Here is a 24,944-nt window from a genome sequence, read left to right as displayed (position 1 = left end):
AAAAAAAAAAAAAAAGTTGTGCGACCCTACAGTAGTAGAGGTCGCACGGCTTCCACACACCTTACGATCATCGTACGATCGCGGGATTTCCCGCGATTATCGTACGATAATCGTAAGGTGTGTGGGGACCCTAAGCCTTCTTTCCTCCGAGGTGGAAACCCAGAAGAAAGAAGATTCTCATTGGTCAGTGCAGTGATGTGGTTTCCTGTCATTTACATTATGTCTTTTCTGTAATCTAGAGAAATTATGTTGGTTCATGTGTCTAATGAAATCGGAACTTTAGTGTACTCTGCAAGGAGGGAGCTTTTAAATCCATCAGTAGTAAATGATTGACAGTGGGTCTAGCTGTGGGCCCCCACTGTCATCCAGGCCAGCATTTATAAACACTCCATCCCATACCTCAGTGCTGTATGAAACAGAAGACAGAAAGTGGTCATGTGACCACTAATAAAACAAAGAAAATGTATTTTCAGACATTTTCATGCTTTATAATTTAGGAGACTGAGTTAAAGCTGAATTCTAGGTAAAAAAAAATATCCAGTACTGGGGAAACACTTCAAATGGAGTATTTTTCCCCATGGAAAAAGGCTTTGAACGGGATCTGTGTTGGGAGGGGGCATCTAGGTTTATAGCTTATTTAACCAGTTGACATCCGCGGTGTTAAACCCCCTTCCCATCCACGCCATAGGGGAGGGGGAAAAAAAACAGCCGGCAGCGGCCACGCACGAGCACATATAGACGATCGGCGGGCTATGGAGCCGCTGATCGCCTATATGTGAAACACCCGGTAACGGGTGTGTGCAATGGTCGGGTTTTTTCTGCCCGTGCGTGCCCGCCAGGGGGCCGCGCGAGCAGGAAAAAAATGCCGTCTGGAGACGGCAACCCGCCAATGCTGCAGTGCCGTCCGTTCGTTTTTTTACAACGGGCGGACGGCAAGAGGTTAAACTGTACACTAAATATGTACAATATGTACAATTCCAGCATCTGCTGGGAGTCAGAATGAATGAACTTCCTTCATTCTAGCCAAGCCATTCAAAATTGCCGAAAAACATGAACCTGGAAGAAGTCAGTGAGAGGATGTTGGTGCTGGCATGGAAGCTTGTTGACACTGCATTGCTGAAGTGAATGTGAGTATAGTCCAGCTTCAATATAGGTTTTCCATAATTATGCCAACTTTCACTTCACTTTTTGACAATTCTTACAGTGAAAACTCTCATATTCAATAATGATTTCATAGGCAATTACACATCATCAATTATGTCCTATATTTGGTATACAAATGGTAACTGGCTGCTGCATATATACATTTTAATGGAGAATAAGGCCTCTGTCAGACAGGTAATGAGCCATGTGTTTCAGATGCAGCTTATCATTCAGCACTTCTATGTGGATTTTCTGTGTAGCGTTCATGGCAATATGGATTCAAATATATAAGGAGCCCATACACAGAGAATAATTTCACATTCTGGCTGCTTTTTCACCATCTATGGGCACAAGCATGACTGGCTCCACCAGCTAACTGATACTGGGTAAAACAGTAACAGGGAATCCTAAATCAGTATGGTTTTGCTAGGTGTCAGAGCTAAGACTAAAGCAAATATCCAATTGGCTGCTATGGGATGAGCCCCCACTTGTGATTTCTTCTTCTTATAAAATATAGGTTGAATCAGCAGGGAAATGTGGCATAGTTTTGAAAGTATGTGTCAGCCACAATCTTTCAAATTGTAGTAACGCATTATATAAGGATATAATGCACTGAACAAAAATAAAACAAACAATGATGATAGGTAATGTTGTACACAAGGAATTAAGTAAAAAAACAAACATACTTGTCAACAATATATATAATACTGTCACGTAGCTTAACATCATCTCTGTCTTTGTATGGCTCAATATGGAAATTAACCTACAAAAAAAGAGAACAAAAAAATGCACAAACTGCATTAAAAACATTCAAGTACATTTTCCATGCAAACCAAAAAAGTGGTTGAAACAGAAAGTGCAGTCATTTATCTTTCACAAAGGTCAATCATGGCTGAAATGACAGAGTGAAACATGTTAGCATTGTTATTATAACACATATGCATATGCATTAGAGGCTATATTTAAAGATCAATTACCACACGTGCCATGCAAAGTAACAACATAATAGGGGGTAGAGCAGAGAACACGGATGCTTCTTCAGACATAAAAACAAATGACGCCAGGATGATCTAACCATTGGCAAATATCTGTGGATGGAGCTTGTGGGAACTAGTGCCACTGAGCCAGTGGGACAAATTTGTTTAAATCACTTGTTCTCTAACTGCTCCTGGTAGGCAATTTTTGTTCAATAGCTATATGTGTAAAATAAGCCAGTTTTCTGCCTGCAAACAGCTGGATGGAGTGGAGCTCATCTCTTGCACATTATGACATATACCTGTCTGCCCTCCTCCAGCGCTGACAGGACAGAGCTGTCCCTCAATGATCATCTGTCTTTTAGGTTCCTGATGGTTCTTCAGCCATTGGGCAGTCACTGATATACACTACTGTGCATTCCCCCAGGACAGGGGTAGCAAACCTCCAACCCTCCAGCTGTGGTGGAACTACAAATCCCATGAGGCATTGCATGATTCTCACAGCCAGACATGACTCCCGAAGAGAGATGCATCATGGAATTTGTAGTTTCAACACAGCTGGAGGGCCGGAGGTTTGCTACCCCTGCCCTAGGAGTTACATTGTACTAGGACCTGTGAAACAGCCAATAGGAATCTAGCTATGCATTCCTATGCTGATTTTTTATTCTGACGGCAGCAGAACCGCCGGGTTCTCAGTAATGACTGATCAGTGCCCCTGGCTACCAGGTAACCAGGGACGCTGTTCCATCATTAGGATGAGAGCTTTGCAGAGCCGGCTTTTTTATATCACCGCCGGCTCTGACAAGCTCTCATTGTAATGACAGCTGGTCCCAGCCAATAGAAAATAGTTGGGCAGAGCTAGCTGTCACTACTAGCTCCGCCCAATCGTTTTCCATTTTATTTTTTCTACTTTAACTGTTTTTCTATTCTGCTCGGCATCTATGAAAATAGGGCGAACAGCAGCGGGTAGCCTGCCAGAGGTTTGGCTCAGCCGATGCAGATGTCGAACTCCTTCTGCATTTCAGGTCGGCCAAACATGATGAGCACGTTTGGCCGACCCGAAGCCAGCTGCAGCAAGCCGATGTACGGCTGATTTTAGTCGGTGTACGGCTGAGATCAGGCTGAATAGACAACCAAGACTAAATCACACACACATCTCACTAACTTACCTTAAGGCCATATTTATGAGCCATGTCTAAAACATGTGGCACCAGATCATCAGAAGGGAAACCATTGTCATCACTCATTTGTGGTGGATACCAAGATAAAGATAGCACACCTGTAATCAATATTAAAAAACAAGGGTAATGTTCAAAGCCATACTGATAGTCTAAATAAGTAATAGTAGAATCCATACAGATAAGCCAAACTTATATATCAGTTCAAGAATAGTTTTTATACACATATTTGTACTTTTGAATGTGAACATTGCAACCCAGATAGCGAAGATCATCTACTTTCCTCAAACAATGCATACGTATCTAATTGCTCTACTCTTTGGTTTGATTCAAATATTTCAGACATTTAAGCTTGGCTTCTATGATCAAAAAAAGGTAACAAGGTTTTATATGCTGCACCTAACCTCTGATGTGCCAACTCTGCTTGAAATTTTCATTGAGACTTTAAGATGATAACATTAAATGGGGATCTATATGATCTACCGGCCAACTGAAATAAAAGTTCTTGCCAATGAACATCATTATATGACTTTGAACTCCTTTTCTAACACTTTTCTTTCTGTATGATAAATACCACATTTCTTTTATTTTCCAATTTTACGAAAAAATTGGTATTGCTATTGAATTATTTAAGCAAAAGCAATTTGCGCATGAAAGTTGTTCTGTCTCAACCACTGATTTATGCATTTGAGCATACCTCCCGAGACTTCTCTGTACGGATGGTATGATAACCTACTGAGGTGGTGGTATCCACAGGCAGTGTCCAACTCACCAAGAAGAATCCAATGTTGTTTATTCAGGCTTGACACCACAGAGGATGTGGTTTCTTGTCATTCTTAGGGATGGAAAGACATTTCTTTCTGAAGCCTTGTAACACCATGTGTAGAACCCTCTTAACACAGTGAGGGAGATGTTGAAAAGAATTTGGGGAGGAGTAGCTGGGAGTGTCCAACTAAAGGGTTGTACCAATTTTTACAAAACAGTAGGGGGTACAATGGTGACATTATATCAGGACACAAAATACAGGGTAAACAATAATAAAATAGACTGCTTGTAGATTAGAAATGTCTTGGGTAAAAAAACAAAAACATACTATATACTATAAAGTGTATAAAAGGTTAAGATAGTTTCTCTTAGGTTTATATTACTATCTGTGACTTCACTAAAGGAGATTCTGCTTACTTTTTTGGTCCTAAACAGGCATAATTGAGAGCAATATACTGTAAACCGGATAAATATTTCCAACATGATTCCACAAGACTGACGTACAGTTTATGATTTCTCATTGTTTAAAAGAAAAAAGCTTGACAGGGAATACTATTGACTAGTAGACCCAAATTCTGTTGTGTGTAAGTTATTTGAGGGATGACACACAGATGCAGGTAATAGTAGTTAGTCACATCCATTCTTACTTGTTTTTTAATGTTGAAGACATTTCTTCATAAAAATACATAACGAAGAGAATAATCTAATAGCAGATTACAAAGAGTTCATAAAGTCTAATTCCCTTTTATAAGGACGTAAATTCAGGATGTTGGTAATGCTGTTGTAATATATATTTAGATTCTGCAAAAGCATTTGGCACAGTCCCTCAATAGCCCGGTATAGTTGAGGACTGCAGGATTAAAGAAAAATGTATGTATGCATGTATGTGGGTAATGAGTCAACAGGGGAACTGATCACCTTGTGGCTCAGGGAGGATTTATTTTTCCCCAAAATGCAAGTGTTTTTTTTTGCCTTCCTCTGGACCACAACTGTTGGTATTTGGGAGAGGTTGAACATTTGTCTTTTATTCAGTCTACAAAACCATTTGCAGTAAAAAGCATACCATTTTAAAATCATGTGCGGTAATAAACTATACACCATGATGCTAAAGTGTGAATGGCCCTAAACTAATGTCCTTTTTTTATACCAGAGAAGCTGTTGAAAATCTGTTTCTTGGAGTTTAATAAGGGACATAGAATGTATTATTTTGTGACATTTGGGTTATACTGAGACCTACAGAAAGAATTGGACACCAACAAACAGAAAACTTTTTTTTTTTCTTGCATTTGAATTGTTCACAGGATTCAAAAAGCTTGTGGCGGAAGATACCGATGGTATAGATAAATGCAGAGGGACCTAGCAGGGCTCGATCTCTTATAAACATTCAGATGAATTTTTCTATGACAATGGGTGAAGGAGCAGGTAATTAGGGGATGTAATCTGACACTTAGGGACAACTCTTTAGAGAGATGGGGTTTGCTTTTATAATATCTACTTTTTCATTCGTAGGTATTATACGGATTACGAGTCCTATATATATGCTGGCTATGAGCCTCTCCCCCTTTTTTTTTTGTGTGTTTTTTTTTTGTCTTTTTGTTATTGATTTGGAACCTTATATAAATCGGCAATAAGGTTTAGGTATTTCATGGCTGGGAACTGGCCCATTCATAAAGTTTTCCATCAAGACCAAGTTGCCCAAGTATGCTTGGACAAATTTAAATACATCTAGATGTATCTCTATTCCCCTCCCTTCTCCCCTCCTTTTCGTGGATTAAATATGCGGTCTCCCCATTGACAGTACAATATCTTTGTTATCTTGTATCCATAGGTCTTGAGATGTTTATAGATAATTCCTTCCCTTAGATGCTTTCGTAGTGTTTATCTTCTGTGATTGGAGTCTATTCCATCGTACTATGAATAGTTGGAGGTAAGCTATTTCCTTGTGTAATGTCGTTGGTTTAATTGCTCACCTTTAGTATTTATAGGCTGTGATGTTTTGTACGGCATGTGTTTGTAATAAGGTTCTCTCTTTGCTCTCTGCACAGTGTGTCCTTTTCTATACATTATGTCTAGTGTAGACACAGATTTTTTGTATTTAAAGAAAGATCTTTTACTCACATATCCAGAATGCCGTCTTCTTTCATGTATAGCTTACCTCTCCACTTGGAGGGAAACAAAAAAGGTTTTATTCGTTTTTTGCGCGGGGGACCCGATCCTGCATATTAATCCTTGGTATGGGTATTTTTGCACTCACAGGGGTTTAGTGATATCCATGTGATGTTATGTTATCTTTGGTGAATCTTTGGTGATTCGAAGGTGGTATAAGCCATAAGTCGGGATGTCCAGTAAGGTATATCTTCTCTATTAGGGGTTTAGTCCAGGCATTACACGTGTGGCGTCTACGCGTTTCGCCCCTCCCCCAGGGCTTCGTCAGGACGTGTATCTCCAGAAACGGGACATCCCTTTGTCTACCTGGCACAGGATGCCTTGAATCTGTGCAGGGCTCAATGAAATCTGAAGACTGTCAAGGGATTTGCAGTGAAACATACTTCCCAATGTCAGAAAGCTCTGTCTCAATGGGATAATGGTCCAGAACACACTGCTAAAAGCACCCAAGAATAGCGAAGAACAAAACATTGGGCTATTCTGAAGTGGCCCTCTATGAGCCTTGATTTGAATCCTATCTGTGGAAAGAATTAAAACATGCAGCCCAGATTAAGCACCCTTAAAACCTAAGACCGTTTGGGCAGTTTGACCCACTCTTCATGAACAAACTACCTGTTGGCAAGTGCAGAAGCCTCACTGAGGAGCTACAGAAATTGCTTACTTGCAGAGATTGCCTCTAAAAGGTTGTGAAACTAAATATTAGGTTACGCATCCCACCATTTCTGGCCATGCAATTTTAAATTGTTTTATTATTTTAAATATTCTTTTGAATCAAAAATCAAAAGCAAAGTCTGATTTTTATATAATATGTAACAAGAAACGATGGATACAAAATTACTTTTGTTAGTTTCATGGAAGGGTACCAACAAATTGTCCACATTTGTATCTCCAATACATGCATATTATGTTTTATTCCTTGAAGGAAAAAAAAGTACAGAAAAATACCCGGTGATATGCCAGAAACTTGGTGTGCTTCTAACTTAATACTCCACTTATGTTATGGAGATGGAGAATAGGAAGTGTTCCTTAGTCCAGCAGGAGAAAGCTCAGGCATTGCAATGCAGCAGGCATTTCAGCTCACTACAGGAAATTAGGAGCTCACTGGATTTCTGGTAGGTCAAGAGACATTATTCTGTACTTGCAGTATTTTTTAACAGACAAGATATGGGGAAATGTGCATGCAATGCAGAGACTGACCCTATATATGTTTTTTTGTTTTCATTTTGTCTAGACATACACTTTGAAGATGGGTAGATTAGTAGATAGATGGAACAGATTTAAATGTCAGAGATTCTGGGTTGTTAAACTTTGTCACTAAGAACACTACTTAGGAGCCCACTGGTAAGATTTTTCTTTACATGAAAGTAGAAGAGCATCATACCTCGCTCTTGTACACGCTTCTATATGTCTACACTTCCTGCTCACTCCTTTACTCCATGAGAAAGAGAGACAAAGTATGTAGACAAAAGACAGAGCCCTGCCACACCCTCAGTTGTGGAGACCATGAATAATTCAGTCTCAATAAAAAGGACTGGTCAAAAATTAAACAAAATCGCAACTTGGCTTTTTAATAAACCAAATGCAATAACAAAAGTTATGTAATATAATGCAATTAGTAGTTAAACTGTACATTTTTATAGACGTTTAACATCAGACCAAAAAGAGGGACAACAGAAAAGGAAAGAGGGAATGAGGGAGTTGGTTCAAAAAGAAGGACAGTTCCTCCAAACCAATGACAGTTGGGAGTGATGTACTGAGATCAGCCCTCTCACTAATACACACCTTCACTCTCTCCTCTTCTAATACCAATGGCACCAGTTTGTACTCACTTCAAACATAATTAAAAGAGAACTATGGGGTAAGTGTTTTTCCCCATAGTTCTCTTAAGGGTCACGGGAGGACACATACTAGCGTCCTCCCGTGACCCAAATCTCAGTATATTGCGAGCTACAACTCGCGGTATACTGAGACCGCCCCAGCTGGGACGGATCCCGACATTACTTTTGAGATCTAACCAGCTGTGCAGTGACAGCTGGCTCTGCCTATCTAGAGGCAGAGCCAGCTTATTTGCTCACTTCCTGATCTATTGAGCCGTTTGAACAGTTTAATTGTCACACGTCGGCTCGAACTATGAGGATGAGTAATTTTCACTCGCCTCATAGTTCTCCTTTAACTTCACTAATGCCATTTTCCCCCTCTGTTCCCCTCTCTGAGCCCTTACCTCTTTCCTTAGGGTTTGTGGCATAAAGTCCCACTTTTTTCTCTTCCTACACTACTGATTTTTTTCAGAGTATTTTTTTTTTTTTTACATTTTGCACAATTTTACTCCCAGCTCTTGCACTGTGCTCTAATCCTCACAAACAGAGGCAACTCCCATGTATCCCATCCAAGTCTTTTAATATCAGATCATCCCTCATGGACCACTGGGCACTTTTAATTTTAGCAATGCATCACGTCTGCAGTAAAGGGTACTTTATAATTTCACACAGTTGTAATGCGGGTCCTTACACTGTTCAATTGTCCTGAAAATTTCTCATATCGTCGGTGATGGGAAAATCTAGACACTACAGACTGCAATGCAGAAGGATAATGTACAGTTTAAAATGAATTTAATGTCACCCATTTGCTTGCAAGTCCTTTATGTGCTACCATGAAAGCATTTTATAGCCATTCAAATAATAATCCTTTCCTACTCAAGAGAATATGAAATGTAGTCATCATATCATTTACACCTTAATTTGTGTAACCAGTCCCCTGACCACCAATAAAAACCTCATTATTCCACATGCTAATGCAAACTGATGGGAAACATGCTCAGAATATAAAAGCACCAGTAAAAAAAGTAATCTATGTCCTTGGTCATCTTGGTATATTCCATCATTTAGGTGTGTGTATATATATATATATATATATATATATTATAGGTTTTCTTCTATGCAGTGTGGTGTAATTGAAAACATTCACTTAGGTTGCTACTGGACTGTCCAATATCTGGGTTCAGGAGACACTCTGGTGCCAAGTTGTCCAGGACAGTGCAATGCAAAACCAAATTTGGACTTATGATGCAGAAAGTGCCACTGCTTAAAAAAATACATAAGTAACATTATCATGTTAATAAAATGAAAAAGATTCATATTTGATGTTTTTGGTAGATTTGGAGTTTTAAACCACCTGACAGTTTCCTATATCTCTATGGAACTCTTGGTAATACCTCAGTTACTAGGTCTACACATCTAACATTGTCATTATGGGGGGGGTCCTGCACTCGCTTTAGGATTTTTCATTTTAGATTAAGTGAAATGAAGCAGTAAAGGCTGCAACATAAAAACATGGGCAAGGATACCCAAAGTGACCAGGTAGACAGGAACAGAGTCAGGAATTACAGTAGGAAATTTTATTGTAGGAGTACCCAAATAGCCAGGTAGCATACAGTTGGTTTATGTCCAAAATCTTATAGATTTTTGGCTTCTTTGCCTTTGGTAACATCCTACAAAAGGCTGCACAAAAAAGTTGTATGTAGAATCAAGAAAAAGATAGTTTCTTGGCTTTATGCATAAATGGCTCCTAAAATGTGCTTGATCTTCAGGATAGAAATAAAAATAACAGTCTAATTCAACAGACAATATGCACAACATTTTACAGCATTATATATTCAAGCAAATATAAAACAGAGAACAAAATGTAATATATTGTATCTTACCAGTTCTTAGAAACTAGCTACATTAGTTTCCTTTTATTAGATGTTTTTCTTTTTATATTGTCCTGGTAATCCAGCACAAACACAAATCCTGCCCTAGGGTGACACAATTCACTCACTCCACCGTATCTATGGAGCGAGTCTTGGTTGTCACTAGGCTACTCTCCTGATTTGGCCTACTAATCCCACCTCAAATCCTCAACTCCATTACATAGGGAGGCAATATATTGTATTGCCCAGAAAGTAGCTAGGTAAGACGATAAGATTGCTTGATACCTCAGTTCGGAGTACAGAAAGTTACAATCACTTTTAGGGGTGTTTCTAGCCTTTCTGCTGCCTAAGGCGTAGTGTGAAGTAGCGCCACCTGGCCTGGCTGAACATAGCTGTCTCTCTCTATAGGCTGGCAGTGTCGACTGTGACAATATGTGTTAATGATCTTAACATGAAGTATGTATCAAGGACCGGTAGCAGGAGAGTTTTCAGTATAGTTACTACACTACTAGGGAGCAGTGCGGGGGGTAAAAGGTATAGTTGCACTAATAATAACAACCATAATGATATTTTATATTATGATAAAATGAATAATCCTGTTGTACGCACTTACTCTTCAACCCCAATACAAACTTCTTTAAACTCTAGCTTCATTAAACTTTTGTAGAACCACAAAACAGGGTTAGTTTCAGTCTGTAGCAGAAGTTCAGAGGGCAATAAATCTACACGGCTAAGATAGATAAGCGAATGCTTCTTACTGCTCAGAGGGGGATCTGTGACTAGACGATCTGAGTTATGACTTCAACACTTTTATACTGTAAACCTCATGTTTTCCTACGTAGACCAACTAATGGGGTCCCCTAGCAGCTTTATGGGCTGCTATGGCTATTGTTATGCCATTGCTGCACTGCCAACATGCCGCTCTGCCTGCCATCCCCCCACATGACTAAATGAGGTGCTGCCAGTGACAAAAGTCTCTGGTTGACTCATTATAGGGACAGCCCTGATTAAAAGGAGAACTATAAGGTGAGTGCTTTTCATTCACCTCATAGTTCTAGCCGACCTGAGACAATGAGACTGTCACAGGTCGGCTCAGTAGATCGGGAGGTGAGCGAACACATGCCGGTGTTCGCTCACTTCTCGATCCTGTCACGGCTCTCTGCCGTGACAGGGGAGGGGATGGATTCCCCCCTCGCCAGCGCTGACTGGCGGAACGGACGGGGAAGGGGGCAGGTACAGCTGGCTCTGCCTCTAGATAGGCAGAGCCAGCTGTCACTCACGCAGCTGGGCGGTTCTCGACATCGATGTCGGGATTCGCTCCGGCGTCTCAGTATACCGCAAGCTGTAGCTCGCAGTATACTGAGCTTAGGGTGACGGGAGGACGCTAGTTTGTGTCCTCCCGTTACCCTAAGGAGAACTATGGGGAAAAGCCCTGACCCCATAGTTCCCCTTTAACTTGCGCAATCGTCTCTAGATTTACAGGCAACTATGTAGTGTAAGGGTCTACCTACATAACCTTTTTCATTTATATCTAATTATGTGGGCCCTTTTACTACAATGTTTTTGGTAGAGCTAAAATGAAAGTATACAATCAGATTGTAACATGTTCCCAGCTTTAACATGAATAATGAAAACTAATAAAGAGAGCACATAGAAGAAGAATATATTGCAGATTAACAGTTCTTCGGTGTTTGGGTTTAGATATCTTTTGGGGAACAAATACTACTAAGAAAAAGGACTTCAGAGAACATCAGAGGAAGGACTGTAGAAATAAAAATACCTGGCAAAAAGCTAAAAACATTTAAAAAAGGCCCAAGTGTTCAGCCATCTGCCGTAAAACAAACTTTACAAACAAAAGTTGTGTAGCTATTTCCTGCGAATAGTGAGGCATGCAATGCAAGAACCATATGGTAACAGCAGAGTAAATCTCTGTTATTCTGTCCACTATATGAAAAAAAACGCAAAATAAGAATTATGCTGACAGAATAGCATCATAGAGAAAGCTATCACTCTTTAGCCCCGTTCACATTGAACGATATCGCGCTCCGATGCATTTCAATGGGGCAAAGGGTCCTGCTGTCGCGGGTCGTGTGTCGCTACAGCAGGACCCTTTTTGGAGCGGATTTAGCCGCGATTCATGCTTGCTCAATGCAAGCTTGAACGCGATATGGCGCGGCAAATCTCGCGATATTGCGCAATATGCAAATCGCACGACAACAGCGCGATTTGCATATCGCGCAGTGGGAACGGGGCCTTTAAGACACATGATATATGTGCCAAGTTTAAAAAAATAGCACCTGGATTCCCTACAATACTTGTGAGACTGCGGAAGGATGTACAAAAGTTTGAACTCTACAGCAATTGCACAGTGTTCTGTTTAGTGAGTTGAGTTGTTTGTCTTTAGGTCTATTATTGTAACTTGGTTGAATATGAGACCACATTTTAAGAGCCATTCACACATATATCCAAGTAATTACAAAAGGGTTCAAAACTTTTTCTTGCAAGGGTTAATGTATAATAAGTCAATTCCTTTACATGTATAGAAACTTTTACATAGTGCTACTATTACAAAAATAATGTGCATATCATAAATTGGGGGTGGCACTGTTCTGGATATTTAAATGCACCTTGTCATACCCAAGAGTGCAGCATTCTAATGACCAATATACTGGTTTGCCATAGTTCTCTGGAGCAAGTATTTAAGCATAAGGGACTCTTTTCAATACTTTTTGGTTACAGTAGCTAAGGGGCACAACCAGGGGTGTATCTACCACAAGGCAAACTAGGCATTTGCCTAGGGCGGCAGAAAATGCTGCCCCAAACCAATAAGGTGGAAAGAGCCGGATTTACCTTTGGGCATACTGGGCACTTGCTTTGTGGGCCAAGGCTGGGCGGCACAGAATCAGGCAGTGGCGGCTTCCTAATGAGGCAAACTAGGAGGCCGCATGGCACTAAGAGCGGCTGCCTAATTAGGGAGCTGCCCGGTGGAGGGGAGGGCCCAGTGAGATGCGGTCCGGCTGGCTTTGTATAGGAGGTGGAGGGGAAGCAGCGGGTGGCTCGGGGCTGGCCATAGCATGTGAGCTGATGGTGGGATGTCCCAGAAGCAGGCTGGAGGACTGCAATGTATCCTGTTGGTACTTATGGCACTTCGGGCTGCTGGTAAGAGGAGCAGCACATGTATGCAGGGAAAGGGACTCTGCACAGCTCTCCTGAGAGCCCGTACAGCCTACTAGAGAGCATGCACAGCTCCCCTGGGACCCCGTGTTTGCTGTATCCAGTGACTGACAGGTTGCGCAAAATGTCCTAAACAGGAAGGGGTGGGGCACATTTAGATTGGGGGGTGCCCGAGTTTAGTCTTGCCTAGGGCAGCACAAAACCAAAATACACCACTGGGCACAACCAAGTTTTGTAATATGTTTTGAAAAGCATTACCTATTGCAGCTGATTGCATTTGCTTCATATGGGCTTCTAAAGTAGAAGGATCCTTGGAACTGTATGGGCCCAGTTCTGGATAGAAATTGGCTCCAATATCCTCAGGAGGATTGTGTTTACCAGTGGGGTAATTACTTGCGATTTTAGCATCCCAGTGTTTCAGCAGTCCGTGGTTCCAGTGAATATATTTACCATCAAACTGAGGGTTTCCATACCATGTATAGTAGAAAACATGGAGATTATAATTAGGAACTGGTAGGTTTTCCATCTTTATAATGACAGGCTTCTGTGGAACAAGCTCATCGGGTTCAGCTTCATGCTCTGATGGAGCTTTGGGTTTTACAGCAGATTTCTCATGAAGAACAGTGACTTTCTGAAGTTCAGGTAAAAGACCTAATCCAAAGGGGCTTCCAAATGCAGCTGTTTCAGGCCTCAATGATTTCAAGACCAACATAAGACTACAGACAATTAAAATGACAATTCCTAATGTGATGCATGTTCTTCTGCGAAATCTTGTCATGATGACATAGCTCCATTAATTTGATGCTGCAAGACAGAAAACACAATTAATGAAGATTACACATGGACAAGTCACCAGTAAAGTACAATAAATGACAGTTTTAACAATCTTCTGATGGGGTCATGCTTTCATCATGTTTATAGGAGATTAATCTACATAAAAGCCTGTAACTAAAATTAACTCAAAAGAGAATGTATCTCTCGGAATATGAACACGTTAGGTGATGACATGTTTTGTGCTATATAAACTTTATTAAACGGTAAAACGTATAGCTATTACTCTAACCATATCTTTCTACATACATTCTTAACTATTAACGTAAGGCAGAAGTTCCTATTATTATTGAAGTTAACTTTGTAATCACATACCGATTCTTCTTTCTATATGAAGACTTTTTTTAACATAATTTCTATTACTTTACTACTGATCTTTAATTCTTTTCTAACTCTACATCTCTTTATTAATCTCTTCTAGGGTTACATTCTTTGCCGCAAAGTCTTAATTATTATTATGCAGTAGGGATGTCCCGATACCACTTTTTCAAGACCAAGTACAAGTACAGCCCCTCATGTACTTGCCGATACCAATTACCGATACTTTTTCTTAAAGGCACATGTGACATTTTTTCGAAAACAATACAGACTAATGATTTAAGGGCAGTTTCTCACTAGGGCTGCATGCATTGGAGGTGACAGGTTCTCTTTAAGGTGACATTAGGGGTCTTTTACCTTTCCACTTCACTGAATGTAAATAGAGCAGGCAGTGGCTGGGAGCAATAGCCAGCCTGCTATTGCAGAGGTGTGGAATTCGTATCACGCCCGACGCCCGGGACATGTAGTTCCGGGGGCGTGGTTTTCTCACTGTTTTAGCCCTGCTACGGACAAGTAGCAGGGCTGGCTTTACTTTTTTGAAACGAGCGCCGAGAGCGGCGCTGCAAGTGGGGGACGTGGAGCGCTGAGAACGGGGGGCGGGGCAGGAGCGGGGGGGGTGTTGGAGCAGTGACGGAGCAGTGACAGGCTCCGTCACCTCCCTCAGCCTCTGGAGGCCGCTGCTCGTTTCTGTCACAGGAGTTCTAGCACAGTGCTGTGCTAGAGCTCCTGTGTTGGAGGTGACAGGGTCAATAAAGAGAACCTGTCACCTCCAAAAGCTATCACTGTGTGATAGCACTACAGTTAAGTTAAAAAAAAAAGTAATAAATAGTTAAAAATGTAACTAAATAAAAATGTAAAAAATAAAAAGGCGATAAAGTAAAAACAAATGAAAACATTTTACAAAGTTAAAAAGGAAAACTATGGGGTTAAGGCTTTTCCCCATAGTTCTCCTTAGGGTAACGGGAGGACACAAACTAGCGTCCTCTCGGCTAGAACTACGAGGTGAGTGAAAAGCACTCACCTCATAGTTCTCCTTTAATAAAAATTGAAAAAAAATGAAAACCAGCCGCGCTGCCCCATCTGCATGCAAATAAACGCGCAGTGTTTGCAACTGCGATCGTGTGCTACCGCTCGGAAAACACCGCAATCTGCCTGGAACGACTGGGGTGCCATTAGAAAATAATGGCACTGACAGCGCTATCGGCGGTGGTGTGCGATCTGTGACTGACCGGTTATTATGCACGAAACCGAGCGGATGGCTGGGTGGTCACGGAATCGCACACCACCGCCGATCGTACTGTCAGTGCCATTATTTTCTAATGGCACCCCAGTCGTGCCAGGCAGATTGCGTACTCGAGTATATACGGTACCTTTTTTTTCCAGCGATTGCCACCCAGATGTAGCCCCATACATGCGGATGCAACCGCACACGATCGCACGTCCCGGGAATCCGCAGGTCTGCACCAACCCTAAGGGTATATTCACTTTCCCAAGTAATTTGGGAAAATGGAATTACCCGCACAAATCTCCCTCCCACTATACTTACCTTTCAGCGACTGGTCCTTGACGTCCACCAATACGGGTGTACTATCTGTACCTGTTCCATGTATTCTGAATTTCGCTCGCAAATTGCAAGCACTCGGTCAACGCGGTCACCTGACGCCATTGACCAATGAGAAGCGGTGCTGGCTAGAGAGGTCTGTGAAAGGGACACAGACCGCTGCAGCCAGCACCAGCAGGGAGAAGAGACTGTTACAAAGAACACTTACCTCCCGCCACGCTGTCACACTTCCGTCCGGAGAGGTCAGAGTGGAGAGGGAGCCTGCATTTGGTGGAGAGGTATTCCGGGGGAGGGGCTATGCGGGTCAATGGCCGAAGCTAGTTAAAACAAATTTTTAAACTTTAAAAGGGCCGGTATTGGCTCTATGCATCGGGGCATTTTCAGGAGTACAAATGACCTGCATCGACCCCGATACTAGCATCGGGACATCCCTATTATCCCTATATAGCGCCAACAGTTTGTGCAGCGCTTTACAATATAAGGAAGACATTACAATCACAATACAATTGAAGACAAGATGGTAAGAAGGGCCCTGCCCCTGAGGGCTTACAATCTACTATACATTCAATGTCCCCTACCACATCTATCCTATTGCAGAGAAACCACCACTTCCAGCTAATAACAACAAAAACTCAACATGTTTGGGCACCAAAGTGTCTTCATCAGGAGAGGGTACAGTGTGAGATATGCTCAAAATGTGCTGAGGAGCTAAAACCATATTAGTTAATATGGCCATATTGAGTATTATCATTTGAACACAATGGCACATTTTGAGTATTTCTGACACTGCACCCCCTGCTTATGAAGGCACTTTGGTGCCGAAAAATGTTTCAAGAAAAAAATATATTGTGTTTGCTCTCCTGACCTATTGCTTATGTAAAGTAAACAAAATTTGTGAGGGTATAAGAAGTGGCTACATACTGGGAAATTACAATATGGAGCGGATATTGGCCTATGTTTTGGTTAATATATTTTGTGTTCAGGTCTGTTCTTCAAGCTTAACTTCTTTTATATGTAATATTGTTTGCCAATTACTACCACTTGCGTGGCTAACCTCTGTTTACTAACACTTGTAACTTCCAGGGGTATTGCCTGCGGTATAAGTATCGCAGGTTGACAGACACTAATGAGACTATACCTTTTCTTCAGTTCTGATGTTAAATATGGATATTCATGTATATTTGACACACCTAACAGTCTGCCTTGCAACATGGGCCTAATGGATGCAAAGTTTGAAATCGTAAGTAGTGCTTCAAGTTGTGTGGCTTTCTCATATGGTTACAACCAGGGGCGTATCTGCCGCGAGGCAAACAAGGCGTTTGCCTGGAGCGGCAGATTCGCTGAGGGCGGCGTTGCTGCCTTGCCTAGGACAAAGCTGCACATCCCCCCCCCGAATGACCTGCCGATTCCCGCAGATGGCATCACACACCTCTGTATAGTGCGCTCTCGCCACCAGCGCCAGCACCACGACACAGAGCAGCAGCCGGTATCTAGCACACAGCGCCGCTGCTGCTTGCGGGCCGTCACGTGACGCGGAAGTCTTCCTCCTGTCATCGGGTCTGCTAGATACCGGCTGCTGCTCTGTGTCGTGGTGCTGGGGCGGGAGCGCACTATACAGAGGTGGGTGATGCTATCTGCCGAGAATCGGCGGGTCAGTCCGGGGGGGGGGGTTGTATGAGCAGCGGCGGGTCAGTCAGGGGAGGGGGGATTTTCCGAGAAGCTGCGGGGGAGGGGGCGGCGCTGCTGCCTTGCCTAGGGCAGCAGCAAAGTTAAATACGCCGCTGGTTACAACACCATACTAGCCTCATGCATTGTGTTTTACAGTATGATGTAATGTAATCCCCTTTTGAATATTAGCCATTGGAATATTTCTACACAAATTTTGACAATTTTACATGGTAAAGCTTGTAGTACATATGATAAAGCAATGCAGAGGGTTATATATTATAGGCCGGGTCAGGACAATAACTTGTCTACAATAATGTTCTTGACCTCACACAGGTAAGGTGTGTAGTTGGCATAGTACAAGGGGTTGGTTTAATGTCTACCTTACAGCTCAAACTATATACTTGTCATTTGGTAGTGATGCAGTTGCTTTAGTGCTCAATACTGGTACAAAACAGACACAGCATGGCGGTGATTAGAAGCCAGCTCCTGCAGTGCAGGGATCCTGGGTTCAGTTTCTACCAGGAATTCTATCTGCAAGGGTAGAAGGCTCATACATCCATTCATATTAGTTACTGTATATAGTATGTAGGGTAACAGTTTTAACGGCAACTTGGTGTAATTGGCTTGCTTTTATGACTTTTATGTGGTAATGGTACGTAGAGCACATGCTTTATTTATCACAGAACGATACAGTATGCCACAATCCATATTCAGAACATTTTTATGCAGTGACACAGTATTTGAGGTGTACAGGTTTACTTTTCTGTACAAGCCCGTGCGTGTAATTTTAGCTAATTGTCTTCATCAAAGCGCAAGCCCCATACCTAACGTTTGGATTTATTTGGACAATCTTCCCATGTACTGTTTTTTACTCTCAACTGCATTTAACAATTTAATATCCAATTTGACTCAAATATCACTGTATTATGGTAAAGATTTTTGAGACTAAAACAATAAATCTCTGTAAAGTATACTTATTACTATTATTACTTCATGAATGCCCAAAGGATCTAGATATTATAAGGTATGAGGCCCACTGCTCTGCCATATAATACATAAGTAATCAGGGTAAAAACTCAATATGTTAAACTATGCAGCTCCACTTCTTACTGTGTGAGAAGCTTTTGCATTTCCCATCAATGCAGTCTTTGACAAAGTGTCAACTGGCAGTAATATATTGTCAAAAAGGTTGGCCATTTGATGACTCCTATTATTTCAAAGAGCACAAATAAAGAGATAAGGCGAAAGCGATGTACACCTCGGAAGAAACGGTCAACTTCATCTTCTGGCACAATCACAAGTATAATACTTTTCCAGCCAATATCTGAAATTGTTCATGACTCATGAAATTGGTCTTCAGTGTGATTAAATAAAATGGTGCACTTCTAAAGATATCGAAAATTGCCTTTCTTAATGCATTCTAGTCACACAGATCTACATTTGAACACAACTAAAAATGTACAATATTTCAGTGAAATAGCATTTATCATAGGATTATTCCACATATCACAGCAAGCATTCATTATTTCCTTCTTCCTACTCTGTATATACAAAGTAGAGCAGTGGAAACAATTCTGTTCTGTCAGTTGGAGGCTTTTGCACTTGTCCTAATTGAATTGCTTTGTATGCTGTCCAGTGGGGCATTTTTGTACAATTGTTTGGTGTGTATACAGAAAAAGATGGCAAGACATAACCCTGCGATGCCAATTCTACTGTAAAGTTTATCTGGTGAATTGGAGATATTTACCAACTTACCATCGTTATTGTAAATATAACCAGTATCAGCATCCACCAGTGACTTTGTGCACCCTTTCAAATTTCTACCCTCAGAAAGCATACTCCATCTCCCTCTCTTCTCTTTATACTTCCTTTCCTTTTCTCCCTTTTTAGAAGAACACCCTCCATTTCTTATGAGCATTACAACAGGATACACCCTCAAGGCTCATGCACCATGTACCTCTCTGCTCTCCTCACCATTGTAGCATACCACTCACCCCATGCTCCCTTTTGCAATGTTACATTTTCCTCCTGTTTGGCTGCTGCTATCCCTCTTAATCATGTTGTACGCCCATTTGAGAAATGGCAGGCCCAAAGCACACAGAACACAATGTCAGAGCACACACAGTTAGAGCAGACACAGACATCAACATGTAGTAAGCAGACATGAAGATAATACACATGCAATCAGCTGAGGCCAGGACATTTCGTGTCCCTTTGTTACATGCAGATGTGGGGTGTGGAATGCCCTGGCGGAAGCTGATTAAGCCAGGAGTGGGATTTATCACTAACAGGTTTGTGTGTGCTCAGGTGAAGTCCCATCTCAAGTTAGGAGTAATACATAATACAACAATACATTATACAGAATGACACCGGCTATAGAGGACTACAAATCCCAGCAATACATTATACTGCAATGCAAAATGTCCATCAGCTATAGAGGACTAAAATCCCAGCAATACAAATACAGCAATACAGAGTAAAACCATCAGCTAAAAAGGGACTACAGATCCCAGCAATACATTATACAGCAATGCAGAACAATACCATCAACTATGGAAGACTACAAATCCAACCAATGCGATATACAGCAATGTAGGGCTGCAACAACTAATCGACATAATCGATTATTGGAAAAGTTGACAACTTTTCCAATAATCGATTAATCGGCTTTTGATTGGTTTGCCCTGTTCACAGCTCAACACATGCTGTGCGCCACACCTCCTCCCCACCTCACGCTCGCTGCTGCCAGACCTGCCCGCATCCACGCTCCTGCACCTCCTCCGCGCCTCACGCTCACCTCCCGCCCAAATCCACGATCGGCACAGGGACGTGGGGAGAAGAAGTAAGGAGGAGCAGGTGTGGGGGGGGATGACAGCCGCCGATAGACAGGCCATATCTCAGAAACAAGTTGCTGGAAGACTGCTCAGGTAAGACTGCAGTACCACCCACACATGGTGCTCTATAATGTATTGCTGGGATTTGTATTCCTCTATAGCTGATGGTACATTATGCTGTATATTATACAGAGCAATGTACTATCAACTATAGAGGAATACAAATCCCAGCAATACATTATACACTGTATGTATAATGTATTGCTGGGATTTGTTGTATCCCTATATAGGCAGTGGTATTCTGCATGTATAGAGGACAACAAATCAAGGAATACCACCAGCAATGCGGAATACCACCAGCTATAAAGGAGTACAACAAATCCCAGCAATAATACATTATACAGCACAATGCAGAATACTGTATGTATAATGTATTGCTGGGATTTGTTGTATCCCTATATAGGCAGTGGTATTCTGCATGTATAGAGGACAACAAATCAAGGAATACCACCAGCAATGCGGAATACCACCAGCTATAAAGGAGTACAACAAATCCCAGCAATAATACATTATACAGCACAATGCAGAATACCGCCAGCTATAATGTACTATTGCTGGGATTTATTGTATTCCTCTATAGCTAGTGGTATTCTGCATTCATTGCTGTATAATTTCACACTTTTCATTTCACTATATTGTACACCACACGTTTTTTCTTTTTTACTTCCACTGCTCCAAGCTTGCTCCTGTGATGGACTGAAATCTCAATACAAACTAGAAGTCCCATCACTGGAGCCATTTTAAAAAATGTATTTTATTTTTTATCCGATTAATCGAACTTAATAATCGGCTAACTAATCGATTTTGAAAATAATCGTTAGCTGCAGCTCTACAGCAATGCAGAATAATGTAATCTAAAAAGGGACTACAGATCACAGCAATACATTATACAGCAATACAGAATAATACCATCAGCTATGGAGGACTACAAATCCCAGCAATACCGTGCATATCAATGCAGAATAATAGTATATGAATTTGCTACATACTCTGTGCTGCCACTCTGCTCTGGGGTGTTGGCCTGATGTCCTTTCCAGTTTTGTGCATGTTTTTAAACACAATACGCACTTTGATGCACGTATGCAAACCTAAGAGTTTTGTGTACATGTTTGAAACACGCAAAAAATGCACACTTTGATGCGCATGCACGATTTCAAAACACCATTACCAGTTAATGGCACACCAAATGTGCATTTTTCCTCTGCATTTGCGTGCACAAATGTGTAGAAAAAAAACTGCAGATTTTTATACATGCACTTTATTTCCGCATTTGTCACTCAGGACCCCATTGGATGGGAACGTGCGGCAAACATGGAAAACAAACATGTACTAACACACACAAATGCACGATAATACTATCAGCTATGGAGGACTACCAGCAATACATTACACAGCAATGCAGAATAATAGTATATGAATTTGCTACATACTCTGTGCTGCCACTCTGCTTTGGGGTGTTGGCCTGACGTCCCTGGGTCTTAAGAGACGAAGATGTGTGTGCCGGGCAGAAGGGCTGTAAACAGGCAGCACATAGTTCCCAAGAAGGCTGATGTGGGGTCCCCAGGAAGAGCCAGGTTGTAGGGTGCGCTATAACAGCAAGCCGGCTCTGAGGTTCAGGAGTGTATAACTTTTTTAATTCATACCCTAGAGGAAAACAAGCACTTAACCCTTGCAGTGTGGGAAGAGTAAGGGTTCTTCTTTAATCTAAAACAGGTACTTAGTACAATATATGTTTAAATAGGTGAAATTCATATTCTGCATTCTAACAAATGCTAATATAACAATTTTTTTTAGCTTTAAATTAGGGCTGTGGAAATTAAAGACTAATTTCTCGATTGATCGTTAAACTTTTTGATCGGTTAAAATTATTTTGATCGCTAATGAAAACACTCACCTCTCTGCCGGCTTCCGGGAGTCCCGTCGGAGATCCGGTGACGTCACGCACATCGATGCCACTGGACTCCTCCTCCCTTCCCCAAGTGCATGCGCCGGCTAACGAAGGGAAGGGGGAGGAGTCCGGTGACATCACCGGACATCCTCCCCCTTCGTTAGCCGACGGAGCCACTTTGGCCGGTGAGTTTGCCCAAGAAACTGGGCTGGGAGGTATTCGGCATCAGATGCTTCCTCTACCTTTTTTGAATTAGAGGAACAGCGCATACAGACCCTGGTGGGTCTCTGCTAAAGGTGAGGTGCATTCCAGAAGATTTCTTTGTTGATGGTCACAGGAGACTAAAGGTGCCCATACACTGCACGATTATCGTACGATAATCGTATGCGATCGGGTTTTCGTACGAGAATCGAGCAGTGTGAACGGAGACGTGCGACCGTTTCTACTGTACGGTCGCACGTCTTCTGTCGAACCAGCATGTTCGAAAACCAGCCGGGAATCGTACGATTCTCGGCTGGTTAGAACGGTGCTCGGAAGATAAATGCTGAACGGGCCGGTGTGCGCACGCGCACACTGCCCGTTCAGCATTGCGGTCATCGGAAGCCCGCCCCTCAGGAGGGCGGGCTTGTGATGATCGAGAGTGCGATCTGCCCGTCCAAGATAGGCGTACGTTTTTTTAATCCCTTTACAACCATCGCAAGACTAAAGTCTTGCGATGGTTGTAGAGTGTATGGCCACCTTAAGTTTATTCTACATCCAATGTTTTATCTTCTGTTTACTTAATGGACTATTGAAGATCCAGGATCATGGACATTTTTTAACCATTTATTATTTTCACTGGAGTGCAAGTTACACACATGCGTTTTTCTTGTCGGTATTCTTTGCACATTGCATCACATTGATTCACAGTTAATATTTAGTGCATTTGATTTTTCATTATGGATATTTTGTAGCAATTACTTTTACACTAAGGTGCATGTTATATACATGCGTTTCTTTTTTGTTTTGCACTTTTTACACATTGTATCACATTACTCCAAGGTCAGTATCTACTATATCTGACACTTTGCGGTCTCATTCACACAGCGCGGTTTTGACAGTATGTGTTCGCTCACTTCCCGATCAATAGAGCCGACGTGTGACAGGTTCAATGTCACAGGTCGGCTCTAATTAGGAGGATGAGTGGAAATCACTCACCTCATAAGGTTCTCCTTTAAAGGTCCCGGATCCTAATGGAATAAAATTGTATCTGGACTACATTAAGTGGTGTGGCTCTTTAATTCCTACATATACAGGATATAACCCTTCCCTAATATAACCAAATCCAAATGGTAAGCCTTAGCTGTAGTTGAGCTTTATAAAACACAACCAATTTACAGTTCAGTCTGGTAAAGAAACAACTCTGTGTACCTTGTCTTCAATCCCTCAAATTGAATTAAAAAAAAAAAAAGAAATAGGGAACCAAAGTACAAGCAAACAGCTTACAGCAAACTGATCCAAACAGTTCATTATTAACTAGCGAAACAATTAAAACTACTGAGCTTCTAATACCGGTACTAGGCCAGTAAACACACTAGATGTGCTAACATCAGAATTAACTGTTAATAGGAGTCTTATATAACAGGGCAGCCAGATAAGACAGCAAATGTAATCGGTAAAGAGAGTGTCACACCAAGAGAAGTTTAGAGTCCAAAATCATTAATCTCTCAACTGATAAAAACAACAATAGATAGCCAACGCATTTTGAGGGCTACAATTTCCCCTTTCATCAGGGCTGAATGTAAATAACTATGATTTGGATGGACCCAAAATGATGGCTTCTGAGCTGACTGCATTCACATGTGAAAAGGTCAGTTGGACAATAGTAATGTCAGCAAGGACAGCCAAAATGCAAAAAAAAAACCCTAAAGATATGATAGCAAGGTATGTCCAAAGGCCTGTGCTGTGTAACCCTAACACTATTAGAGCTGCAGCTAACGATTATTTTCAAAATCGATTAGTTAGCCGATTATTAAGTTTGATTAATCGGTTAATCGGATAAACAATAAAATACATTTTAAAAAATGGCTCCAGTGAAGGGACTACTAGTTTGTATTGAGGTTGTAGTCCATCACAGGAGCAAGCTTGGAGCGGTGGAAGTAAAAAAGAAAAAAAATAGTGTGGTGTGCAAAATAGTGAAATGGAAAGTGAAAAATTATACAGCAATGAATGCAAAATGGCACCGGCTATAGAGGACTACAAATCCCAGCTATAGTACATTATACAGCGCAATGCAGAATATAACCAACTATAGAGGAGTACAACAAATCCCAGCAATAGTACATTATAGCTGGCAGTATTCTGCATTGCGCTGTGTAATGTACTGTTGCTGGGTTTTGTAGTCCTCTATAGCTAGTGGTATTCGGCATTGCACCACTGTATAATGTACTATTGCTGGGATTTGTTGTGCTCCTCTATAGCTGGTGGAATTCCGCATGGTGCTGTATAATGTATTATTGCTGGGATTTGTAGTCCTCTATACAGCGCAGTATAGCACCAGCTATAGAGGAGTACAACAAATCCCAGCAATAGTACATTATACATACAGTGTATAATGTATTGCTGGGATTTGTATTCCTATGTATAATATACAGCACAATGTACCATCAGCTATAGAGGACTACAAATCCCAGCAATACATTATAGAGCACCATGTG

At 41.5% G+C, this 24,944-nt stretch overlaps 1 protein-coding gene across 1 annotated transcript in view; it reads right to left on the bottom strand.

Moving 5' to 3' along the window:
* MANEA (mannosidase endo-alpha) overlaps nt 1-24,944 on the bottom strand; it is a 37,303-nt gene that overhangs the window by 4,026 nt on the left and 8,333 nt on the right. The window contains exons 2-4 of the mRNA XM_018558804.1: nt 13,347-13,892; nt 3,287-3,396; nt 1,830-1,906 (exon numbers count right to left, since the gene is read on the bottom strand). Of these exons, the coding sequence (XP_018414306.1) occupies nt 1,830-1,906; nt 3,287-3,396; nt 13,347-13,866 (707 nt within the window). The 5' untranslated portion in view covers nt 13,867-13,892. The remainder of the gene's footprint in view (nt 1-1,829; nt 1,907-3,286; nt 3,397-13,346; nt 13,893-24,944) is intronic.

This window comes from Nanorana parkeri, unplaced genomic scaffold (assembly GCF_000935625.1).
Source record: "Nanorana parkeri isolate BGI_ZX_2015 unplaced genomic scaffold, ASM93562v1 scaffold360, whole genome shotgun sequence".
Taxonomy (NCBI): Eukaryota; Metazoa; Chordata; class Amphibia; order Anura; family Dicroglossidae; genus Nanorana; species Nanorana parkeri.
Note: the sequence above shows the minus strand (reverse complement) of the source record. Positions and strands in the feature narration are given on the sequence as shown.